Source organism: Carlito syrichta, unplaced genomic scaffold (genome assembly GCF_000164805.1).
Source record: "Carlito syrichta isolate Samal-C Ts95f unplaced genomic scaffold, Tarsius_syrichta-2.0.1 Scaffold123453, whole genome shotgun sequence".
In the NCBI taxonomy this organism is placed as follows: Eukaryota; Metazoa; Chordata; class Mammalia; order Primates; family Tarsiidae; genus Carlito; species Carlito syrichta.
Window position 1 is genome coordinate 1,761 of NW_007067549.1, and position 11,702 is coordinate 13,462.

At 51.8% G+C, this 11,702-nt stretch overlaps 1 protein-coding gene across 2 annotated transcripts; it reads left to right on the forward strand.

The window, feature by feature from the left end:
• Positions 1-3,246: 3,246 nt before the first annotated feature.
• Positions 3,247-9,824, forward strand: CUNH19orf12 (chromosome unknown C19orf12 homolog). Of its 2 annotated transcripts, none has more exons than XM_008048431.2 (2): positions 3,247-3,419; positions 8,124-9,824. In XM_008048431.2, the coding sequence occupies exons 1-2, from the start codon at positions 3,260-3,262 to the stop codon at positions 8,387-8,389; spliced, it is 426 nt and encodes a 141-aa protein (XP_008046622.1). In that variant the 5' UTR covers positions 3,247-3,259; the 3' UTR covers positions 8,390-9,824. The 2 variants fall into 2 exon arrangements, with proteins under 2 accessions (XP_008046622.1, XP_008046624.1); XM_008048433.2 differs by lacking the exon at positions 3,247-3,419 and adding an exon at positions 3,469-3,526.
• The last annotated feature ends 1,878 nt before the right edge of the window (positions 9,825-11,702 follow it).

Consider the following 11,702-nt stretch of genomic DNA (forward strand, 5'->3'; position numbering starts at 1 on the left):
CTGGAGCCCAGCAGGTTGAGGCTGCGGGGGCCAGGAGCGGCCACTGCACTCCAGGCTGGGTGACAGAGTGAGACTCCAACTCAAAAAAAAAAAAAAAGCGTGCTGACCCTTAAGAGGCTCCATTTTCTATTTTTTTTTTTTTTAAAAGAACAGAGTAAGTGGAGGTCTGTGTTAACTCCGAAGCCTTCCTCTCCCCGTCTCTCACAATCTGGCCCAAACCCAGAAACTCAGGCTGCAGTCGGAGGGATGGGCTCATCTCCATCTCGCTGTGCGTCCCAGTGAAGTCTGGGTGCCTGCAAGACACCAGGGCTTCAAGTTGGCATTTGCCTTCCCTGTGGCTGGCAGATGGGCTTCCCATGATCAGGGCATTTTGTGGGCAAATCTGAGTCTGAAATAGGTGTGATGTGGGGGGGAGCCACACTCCCACCCCTCGAGGTCTGTCCCCATCCTCCCTTCTCACCCACCCCCCTGTCATTTGCAGACAGAGGCAGCCTTTGGGTAGGAGCAGGAGAAGTGGGTTGGGCGTCCCTCTCAATCTGGCAAGCCTGGAGAATTCAGGAAGCTGAGCTTTTTAGCAAGGGCTCAGGAGATGGGGTTACTAGCCTTTCTTCCACAAAAGAGTCTATTGATGCCTAACTTTTGAAGTGATTCTTGCAAAGAAAATTAAACCAGCTTTCCCTTGGATTGAGGCAGCCAGAACGCCACCTCTACCTGTGGCCTGGAGCTACTAAAATCCAGCCGGAGTCGGGCTACTTCCTCCCCTGCCCTCCCACATGCTGTGATGCCTGCTGGCCCTCTGGTCTGGAGAGCCATGGGCTTGCGTGGCCTGGTGGGGCCACGCGGAGGTTGGAAGCAGCATTTGCACAAGGACGCCTCTTTAGCTCCCGTGGGCTTTGACTCTAGCCATTCGGAGCGGGTCGGAAGCTGGGCTTTTTGGATGACAGTCAAGGTGAAGTGGGTGTGTATCTGTTTCCTGCCTCTTTGCATGCCTCTTCTTGCTGTGCAGAAACTGCTTTTGACAGTGCAGCTCCATAATTCTGCAGAAGACCTGTTGCAGGAGTGGTGTCTGGTCACTGGCCTGGAAGCCAGCCTTGGTCACTGAGTGCAGCAGAGCTCAGGGTCGTCACACCCCTGGGAGTGAGAGGTTCCGCAGCCTCCAGAGGGGCCTTGCTGAAACGTGGGCTGTGCCTCCCCTTTTTCAGTGTAATTGACAGATGAAAGCCAGAGCTAAGCTAAAAGGTGATTAGATACTTTACAGTAGGGTTTTGAGCTTTTTGAAAGATTTCACAGTGAAGTTACTTCCTTGGGTTATATTAGCATGTGTTTGAAACACAGCTCAGTCTGTCTGTGTGGTCTTTCCAGGACCATGGCTACTGATGCATCAGGTTATACCCTTCATCTCCCCATCTCTGGGGGTGGCTTTTGCCACGTTCATTCCCGTCGCTGTGACCATGCCATTTTATTGTCATGATGTTTGTTGATGGACGATTCTTGGTCACTGGAGACGTGGAAGGGGCCTCTTTTCTGGGGAGGAGGAGGAGACCGTTGGCCTGTCTGAAAGCAGAGTGATTGGGGCAGGGCCTGGAAGCCAGGGGGTCTCAGCAGACTCGGGTCCAGGGCAGCCAGGACAGGGCCAGGCAAGCCGGAGTTCTTCAGTCCCTTGAGGAGCCCCGCAAGGCCTGCCCTTCCACGGGCCAAAAAGACACATCTGGGAGCTCCTCTCTGTAATTTCTGAATTTGAGGACTGAGTCACAGACATCAAAGCCTTGGGGCATGCTCTCCTAGACTCCTGCTGCCCAAAGTGAGGTTGGAAGACCACCTGGGGGCCGGTGAGAAGTGCAGTCTCACCTGGCCATACCAACAGTATCTAGCAAGGTCCTCTGATTCCTTGTGCCCGTGGAGAGTCACAGGTCTAAAGTCTGTCAGAAGGAAGAAAGAAGGCATTTACAGGGCAGCACAGATACTTCCTACCTCTCCTGGGACTGCAGAAGAGTTCCGAAAACCTGACTTTGTGGTAGTAGCGTAGGGGATGGATTTGTGAAGGGCTCAAAACTTTTCCACCAGGATTGGGAGACCAGTTTGACATCAGAGACTTCTGGTTTTGGGTTACTCTTGGGTCAAAAAAGCCCATGTAACCAAAAGATAGGGAGTAATACAGTCTGGTCCCAACCTCCTCAGGCAAGTTGATTTAGCAGCCGTTTCAGTGCTTGAGCCTGGATCCCCGGATGTGTTGGAGAGAAGGGAGGGCGCTGGTGGAGCCTGGTCCTTCCGAAGCTCCGAGGAGAAGCACCAGCTTGCTGGCCTCTGGGTTTTCCTTCTCGGTCCTGCCAGGTGCTCCTCAGGGTCGGGCTTTCCGGAGCCTGCCCCAGCCCTGCTTTCCGCCTCCCCACCAGTCTGGCAAGCAGTTCCTGACCGCTGAGGGTTGCTCTAAAGGTCCATCTGTCCGTCTGTCCGTAACTCCGGCAGACCCCGGAATTCCTTGGCTTCTTGTATGTTCTGTCGCTTCATCTCACTGCCTCGTCTTGTGCCTGGTGCTACTGTCCTGTGTGGAACTGTGCTGACTTTTGGGAGGACTTGCTTCAGGAAGTGCGTGCTGTATTAGTAACAGAATGTTCATTTTGAGCCTGTAGTGTCCCAGACTACCGTATTCAAACTCGAGCTGAGCACTTTTTGCCCATTCCTTGCAGAGTCTAGCCTGAAGGGTCTTAGACAAGCCCATCTGAGAGGTGAGGTCTCTGACACTTGCTCTGGGTCACGCCGCGGGCTGTGCCAGTGTGGTCACAGAGTCCCGTCCTTTCCCCTTCCTGGCTTGACAATGGCTCGGATGCCCGGTCACACAAAACAGAGCCCGGGGCGGGACTTCCTGGTCTCTGCCAGATTTTGTGTGCAGAGGATTGCCTGAGCCAGCTGAAAGGCCTCTGATGCCAGAGAGGTCAGACTTGCCTCCCTTGTGATGAACGGGCAGAACCTGTGGCTGGGACTGCTTCTTAATCTGCCACGGATCAGAAGTTAATCAGACAGCAAAGAAGACCTGCCGTCTCCTCGGCTGCTTCTGTTTGCTTGTCGCTAACTGCTGCCTGCCTTGTGGGTCACAAAGGACTTGTCCCTCTCTGGATGCTGTGCCGTCCACACCGGAGCTACTGCTCCCTCCAAAAATGGGGACCCTTCCCCCAGCCTCTAGGGAGAGTGACACTTGGATGGAAATCCTGTCGCATCTGCTAACACCCGCCTTTAACGTTTTCCTGAAGGGCCTGCCAAGATGCCTGTCGTGGTGGAGGACGTCCTGAAGCTGCTGTGCTCCATCTCCGGGAGCAGGAGGATGAAGGCAGCTGTCAAGCACGCTGGGAGGGGCGCCCTGGTCACAGGGGCCGTGGCTTTCATTGGCGGCCTGACGGGCGGCCCTCCGGGACTAGCTGTGGGTGAGTGCAGGTGTCTCGCAGGGACAGCTGGCCTTTCCGGCTGTCGTCAAAGGGCCTGGGCCACAGGCGCTGTGTGAGAAGCTTGGCGTGAAGGCTGCTTCTGCGAGGTGAGCTTTGTGTGTGTCGTCGGTCCTGTTGAAGACACAAGCCAACTTCCGTGGGAGTGTCTTAGCGGCGCAGACATGCTTGAGAACGGCAGGTGTGTCGCTCACCCCGACGGCGTCTTCCCTTCGTGCAGGGATTCCAAGGGAATACTCAGGGTGACTGCCCTGTCCTGCCCCCAGAGGTGTGATCTATCCTGAAGGCATCAGTGTCCTGGGCCCCTGGGATGGCCTCTCTCACCTGCCCCCCATGGTCACCATGTCACTCCAGAAGGGAGCCAGGGAGGAAGCTGGGATTTGCCGAGCACCTCCTGTGAGCAGGGGCTGCACGACCATTTCTCCCAAGACTTCTCATTCAGAGTGAGTGCTCCCATTCTGAGGGCAAAAATTCCAGTGCAGAAAAAGCAGACAGCGAGGAGGAGAGAACTGTCTTTTACTCCTCGAGGGCCCACCCTAGCCCCCACTTTACTACCTGCTTCTGCATGGGAGCTAGTTTCTGGCAGCAGATGAACATTTAGCTAATTTTCCCCTCGTCCCTTGGAGTTAGGATGAAGTTAATTCCTTTGGATTAGGGGCAGGAAGAATTTCTGTGTCCTAGGTTTTAGAAGATCTCCCAGGCTCAGAGCTGTGGTCCAAACCATAGGCCAGGATAGAGTGAGTCAGACCTGAGTTGAGGTGGGGATAGGTAAGACCTCCCTGGAGGTGGCCTCAGGTGGGTCCAGTGACACAGTTTGATTGGCATTCTTGTGACTTGGCATCCGGTATCTTGGGCCCAGTGAGTATTCAGTGAGTGCCTCCTCTGTGCTGGGCAGCCTGCACCAGGTTACAGGGGCTTTGGAGAGGTCACTGTCCAGTGGAAATCCTTCCTGCACAGCTTTCAGCCTTCACACAGCAGGCTGGAGAGAAAACGACCTTTCTGCTGAAGTTGGCTTTGGCTTCCCAGCTGACTGGCAAAGCTTCCTGCTCTGTTCTTCCTTTCAGTAGTGGGATTGGCATTCAAGGACATTTCAGTAAGCTGAGGCTACACTGGGGAGGAAAAGACGCCCGTTGGCGGTCCCAGACCTTCCTGCTCTGTATTTTCCTATCCAAATTCCATGAATTAGTGAGTCCTGGCTTGAGTTTCTTGCCATCCAGGAAGGAACCAGAAAGAGAGACAAGGCCATTTCCTTCTTCTCAATGACATTCTGTGTCTTTGTCCCCACCCCCATCTCAGTGCCAGGGGAGGGCTTACTGGGATCATTGTATCATAGAATTGTGCCCAGATGCCATTTTGGGAGCACATATTTTCTTCAGGTTGAGTAAAAGCTGGTGAAGAACAGGATGTCTGCAAAGAGAACTCAGGGGGATTCACTACTTCCAGCCCCTGGTCATGGGTGGGAGCATCGTTTTACCCAGAAAACAAAGGAATTTTCTTTTCTCTGAAGAGCCAGTAATTTGCTGGTCGATATTCCCGGTGACTTTTTGCATTAAGTGGTGCTCTAAATCAAATATTGATGTTCTCATAAAGGTTTAGTGCAGATGAGTGCAACTCTTGTCGACTTAAGTGTTTCACTGGTGTCATGGGGAAAAGTTCAGGAAAACCTGAGAATCGGCTGGCTTCCCTCCCCAGAATGCTGCTTTTCTGTCCAGGGGCAGCATTCGGCCTCCAGGGCATGAGGCTGGCCCTGGTCCTACAGGATGTCTGCTCCAGGTGCCTCTCTGCTTGGCTTCCTGAGGAAGCACTGGTTTTGCTGCCTGTCATGAGTCCAGTCTACAAAGTGGGTTTTCTCTGGCCTGGGCTGCATTTTTTTTTTTTTTTTTTTTGAGTCGGTGTCTCACTCTGTGTGACAGCAAGGAATCTTCCTGTATTGCCGTCCACGGTCTAATATTAATTGGGCCCGATCCGCAAAGAACACCACCACACACCAGCAAAAGAAAATTAAACAGCTTTCTTTAGATATAGAAATATATATTATTAAGGAGAAAAAAGAAAAAAAGAGGGGAAAACACTTTACCACTGTCCTGCGATCCTACCTCGGGGAAATCCTCATCACCCAGACGGGGACAGCCCCGGAGGGAACGTCACCCGATGGAGAACCTCAATCTCAGGCTCTCCCTTGCTGCTCTTTCCCATGCTGTATTCAGACAAAGAGGAGCCCCCCTTGCTAACAGAGCGGGCGTCAATTAACTCAGTACTCATGAACTCACACTTGGCTAGGGTCCGAGTCCACTTTCCTGATAAACCCAATGCTCCACCGAAAAACACCTGGTTTACAGAACATTTGGTTTACTGTCTTTGTCCCGGCTGGGTAGCCAAGCCACCTGAGCCAAGGACGTGCCCAGGGTCCTCCTCCTCTCATGCATACAGCACACCTCTTGTCAGCTTCTCCTCTGTTTTCCTTGCCCCTTCACCCTGTCACCCAGGCTGCAGTGCAGGGGCGCGTTCATGGCTGCCGCAGCCTTGACCTACTGGGCTCTGGCGATCCTTCCACTTCAGCCTTCCAAGTAGCTGGAATCATAGGTGTGCATCACCACGCCTGGCAGTTTTTTTAATTTTTATTTTTATCATCGAGACAAGGTCTTGCCAAGTTGCCCAGGCTGGTCTCAAATCTGTGGGCTCTTGCCTCCACCTCCCAAAGTGTGGGATTACAGGCGTGAGCCACCGTACCCAGCTTGGGCTGCATTTTTAAAAAATAAGCTTTTCATTTTGAAATGATGCTAGGTTACAGGGATGTTGCCAAGCTAGTACAGAGCTTCCATTTATCCTTTGCCCAGTTTCAGTTCCTCTAATGTGAACAAGCACTACCCAACATTTGTCAAAACTAAGAAACCAACACTAATACATTCCTACTGGCCATTTTCCAGACTTGGTTTGGTTTTCACCAGTCTTTCTTTTTTCTTTTTTGAGTTGGAGTCTCACTCGGTCGCCCAGACTGGAATGCAGTGGCCGCTCCCAGCCACCGCAGCCTTGCCTTCCGGGCTCCAGTGATCCTTCTGCCTCAGCCTTCCAAGTAGCTGGAATTACAGGCATGTGCTACCACGCCCGGCTGATTTTTGGATTTATTGTAGAGATGAGGTCTCACCAAGTTGCCCAGGTGGGTCTCGAACCCACGGGCTCAGGCAATCCACTTGCCTCAGCCTCCCAAAGGCGCAGGATTACAGGCTGAGCCACCGAGCCCAGCTTCACCAGTCTTTCATTCATGGCCTTTTTTGGGGTTTCAGGATCCAGTCTAAGATACCATGTTGCATTTAACCAGCTTGTTTCCTTAGGAAGCCTGTGACACCTTCTCAGGCTCTCCTTGTTTATGACCTTGATGGCTTGAGGAACACTGGGCAGGTATTTTGTAGATCATCTCACCATTTGAATTTGTCGAATGTGGTTCCTGGAGGTAAAGTGCCCCCGCATTGTTTCAGGGGTAGATGACATTGACATGACATCATTGGTGACGTGGACCTTGGTCACTTGGCTGAGGTCCTGTTTGCGGGGATTGTCTGCTGTCGTGTTCCTGTTTCCCTTTCCTTACTCTGCTTGTGGGAAGGGAGTCATCAATTCTAGCAGGCTTCATCTTTAAATGTCTGATGGGCAATATTTAAAAATTGTGAGATGCTTTAAAGATGCGAATCTGGTATTCTCTGTGGGGTAGCAGCTGTCCCTTAGACAGGGACTCAGCTCTCCAGGTCTTCTGAGTCCCAGGCCACAGGAGATCGATCTAGCTCGGTGCTGCAGCCCAAACCCCAGGCTAGCATGGCCTGTTGGAGCTGGCTGCCATCCAGACCTGAGTTGCGGAGGGGCCAGGTAAGACCTGCTCCACCCCCTTCATCCTTTGCGTCGCCTGCCTGGCTCCCTGGCTCTTGAAGGCACCGAGTTCGATACCCCTGCTTTCGGGCACCTCTCTAACCCTACACCATCCTGTAGTGGCCTCTTGAGGTAGAACTTTCCGTTGATACGAGGTTTTTGAGTCCAGCATAGCAGGACCTAACTTTGGCAATACATTTACGTTGTAAAATCAGGGTTGTGCCCTTTTTTGAATAGCAGAAAGAGAAATCGTAAACTACATTCAATTTGCTGTCTGTCGTTGTACAACTTGGAGGATTACGTGAAAAATGTTGCTTCAAGAGAAAAGAATCTTAAGGAGACGCCCTGGGTCCTTGAACTCTGTGAGCTCACGGGACATCTCCTAAGTTCAGGGGCGAGGTGCCCCCTGGAGGAAGTGTGGGCTCACTGAGATGGCTTTTCCCGAAGATGCATTTGCTTCTCAGCCTTCTCCTGTGGGATGAAGAGGGATGCTTGTGGGAGGTGTGGGAGCCTTGTCAGCCCCTGAAGGCGATGTTAGCGCCCCTGAGATCTGAGTGGGCGATGATGTGTGCTTCCTTCTGCATCCCTAAGTGTGGAGCGTGGGGAAGGGCATGTTTGGGTGTCAGTTATCTGAGCCAAATCGACCGAAGGCCACATGAACCTTTGCCCTCCATGCTGCCCGACGGAGCAGGCGGAAGCCTGGTCCGCGGCCACGCGCTCGTGAATGTGCCTACTCATCACGACAGGGGATGTGCTCACAGTGAGAACTCAAGGCAGGCCATCGTTTCGGAACACATCCCCACTAATTGGCCTCTCCTTGTTTTCCAGGGGGGGCTGTCGGGGGCCTGTTAGGTGCCTGGATGACGAGTGGGCAGTTTAAGCCCGTTCCTCAGATCGTAATGGAGCTGCCCCCTGCCGAGCAGCAGAAGCTCTTTAACGAAGCCACGGCCATCATCAGAAACCTGGAGTGGACGGATGCTGTGCAGCTGACGGCACTGGTCATGGGCAGCGAGGCCTTGCAGCAGCAGCTGCTGGCGATGCTGACGAACTACCTCACCAAGGAGCTGCGGGCCGAGATTCAGTACGAGGACTAGGACTAGGCCGCTCCTCTGGGAGGCGGGGTTTCTTCTAGATGACCCTGTGACTCTTAACTGGGGAATTGGGAGAAAGCCAGCAGGTCTCTGTGAGAAGGCTCCACGTCGTCAGCGTCTTCCCTTAAGCTGAAGAGGCTACTGCTGTGCGTGTCTTGTGCCAGAAGTTATTGGTGAAGAATCTGTTTTTCTGGCTGTGTACGCTGATGACAGCCCTCTGACCAGCACACTGGTGAGAAGCCAAGGCCTGTCTGCTGTGGGGTTTGGTGGCAGTCTTCTGAGTCCTCTCCTCGCGTGGGTCTGGAGGAGGTTGCCAGGTTCGGCTGGCTCTGTGGCTACGCCGGATTCTCCCTCCAGCAGGGCCTCATCTTGGAAAGATGACGCCTCTTCCAAGCACCTGTTGCAGGACTGGATTCCCCTCCGGCCCTGTGGTCTCAGGGCCTCAGAGTGGCCCATGCTGGAATCACGTGTACCTTCTGGGTACACCCCCTCCCTCCCCAGTGACTTCTGAGTAGCTGCCTGAAGGAGACGGTGGCTCATGGAGCGAAGCTGCAGACCCAAGTGCACTTGGCCCCGTCTTCCCTGGCTGCACGCCCACCTCCCCGCCACCCTCGCCCGCCGGGCCTTGCTTGCCTCATCGGAAATACTTTCAGGGTAAAGTCCAGGCATACCTCAGAGATAGTGCAGGTTCAATGTCAGACACCACAGTTAAGCAGATGTCACAACAAAGTGAGTCACACAGTTATTTCTGGTTTCCCAGTGCATATACAATTATGTTTATACTACATTAAGAGTCTATCAAATGTGCAATAGCATTATGTCTAAAAAATGAATATACCTTAATTTCAAAAAAACTTTATTGCTAAGAAATGTTGACACAGAGACACAAAGTGTGCACATGGTGTTGTAAAAATGGCACTAAAATAGATTTTCCTAACACAGGCTTGCTATAAACCTTCAGCTTATTTTTAAAAACGCAATTATCTGTGAAGTACAGTAAAATGAGGTGTGTCTAATTGCTCTTTCTGGAGTGGTGTGGTCATAAACCATCTCTAAGAAATGTTTCCACCCTAAAGATTCCCCTCACAGAGTCAGCCCTCTGTATCCATGGGTTCCAAATCTGTGGATTCAACCAACCTTGGATATTTCTTTAAAAAAATCATGTCTGTACTGATTTTTTCCTTGTCATTATTCCTAAAATAGATAGTATAATAACTATTTACATTGTATTAGGTATTATCCATAATCTGGAGATGATTTAAAGCATACAACACCATTTGATCTCTGGAACTTGAGTGTCCTCTGATTTTGGTATCTGAGGGAGGTCCTGGAGCCAATCCCCCCTGGATACGGAGGGACAGCTGTACTGTATTCTCTTTGTTTTTGGAACTGAAACGTGAGTGTCGTCAAATCACAATAAACTTTTTTTGAGCGGTCATTTTCTTACGTATTTTGTGTCGAAATCTCTAACATTCTCACAAATGGAATGAAAGAGAAGGTCCCAGATTTGTGGCTTTGAAGCCTGAGCGAGCACACCCCCAGTCCTAATGCCCGAGGCCTGCCTTCCTAGGCTGAGGGTGGTGTCGCTGTGCCGTCCAGCAACTACAGGGTGTCACTCCTTGGTCCCCAGGCCCCAGGCAGGGTGGGGCCTGGGGGCTCGCCACGAACTGGTCCCTGAAGGCCCAGCGGGAGGTGCTTCTGCTGAGCGCCAGCTTAGAGGAACACTCAGGGTCCCGGCCCTCCGTGTATGTAAAGAAAACCTCAGAGTGAATTATAGCCCACCGTGACGAAGGAAGGATGGGGCCGTCCTCTCAGAGAAATTGCTCTTCGGCGGGCCTCATCTGGCACAAATCAGGTGCCCCACACAGGCCACGCTCCTGGAGCTAATGAAGTCACTTGAATCCCTTGCGTGTCACTGAGTCGACAGGGGGCAGGGCAGGGGTGGGAGCAGGGTTGTCTGCCTGGAGAGCTGTGTGGCCTTTCTGGCTGAACTGATCGTTTCCATTCTTGCTGCCAAATAAGTCCTTCATACGGTCTCTCGAACTAAAAATCTACAGTCAGGACATGCCTCCATTCTGTATGACTTTCAAGGTGCCATCTTTTTAGTGTAAAGGGAAAAACACTGATTTGAACGTAGCATGAGAATGAAACCAGAAAAGATTGTTCATCCAGTGCTTCAGAGTTGGGCGGGACTTTTTCCATTTTGAACAACATGCCAAATTCTGTGATTGCTTACCACTATCCTTCGGGAAAAACCAGGGCTGAGCCAGAGTTCCCTTTATCAGGAGGTTGGGGCCCACCCATTTGTGCTCATGCGTCAGGTCCCAACCTGTTTCAGGCCCAGGGGACACAGGTGGTCCCAGCTCAGAGGTCCATTGGTCACTGAAGCCCCTCCTCCAGCCTGCCAGCTCAACCCCAGGGGAAAACCCCAGGAGGAGATTGTGCCTGATCAAACGGCTTGCCAGGGGAAGACACCCTGGACTGGCGAGGTCCTGGAGGCCTTGGTCAAGGGGGCAGTCAGAAGCTCACGTCCTGTCTCTCCCAGGAGCTGGAAGCATTCTCCTTGATGCCCGCAGGGTTTCTTCTCCTCAGGCTCCCCCTCAGCCCTGCGGTTTTAGCAGTGTTTCTTTGGTATCTTTTTTGTAAAAATTGTTTTATTTTGAATAAGCAACACCTGCCTGGTATAAAACTCAAGAAGCACCAGAGGGTACAAGCTGTAAAGGAAGGCTCACTCTATGCTGACCCCAGGGGTAGCCATTGGTGAACCATTTTCTGTGCCTCCCTTTAAGTGTTTTCAGTCTTTTAAACGATTGGTATTATTTTTGTTATTTTATTTTTCCATTTTTATTGCTGAAAACTTAGAAAAATCTAGAAAAGCATAACGAAACAAAAACCATTACAAATTCCACCATTCAGAAAATTATTAAAATTTTCTGTCTTTCCTGCAATCATTGTAATGCTGTGCATGTATGTTTCTAACATATGTGCGTTCTGACTGTATATACCTCTTTGAACACTTTTATTAACTGTCATTAAATAGCATTTTTGGTGTAATTTGAAGCTCCTTGTGATGTCAGGGCTGCGGAGCATTCCAACTCCATATGCTGGTGGTGTTTCTCTTTTAGGTGTTTACTAGTGTAATGCTAGAGCGCACGTTTTCACGCGAACACACACACACTTTTTTGAGTTGCGTCTCACTGTGGCACCAGGCAGGAGGGCATGGTCGGGCTCGCCACGGCCTCGACCTCCTGAGTCGGTCTCCTGCGTAGCTGGGCCTACCGGCAGGCGCCACCGCGCCGGCGGATGCGCTCTGGCA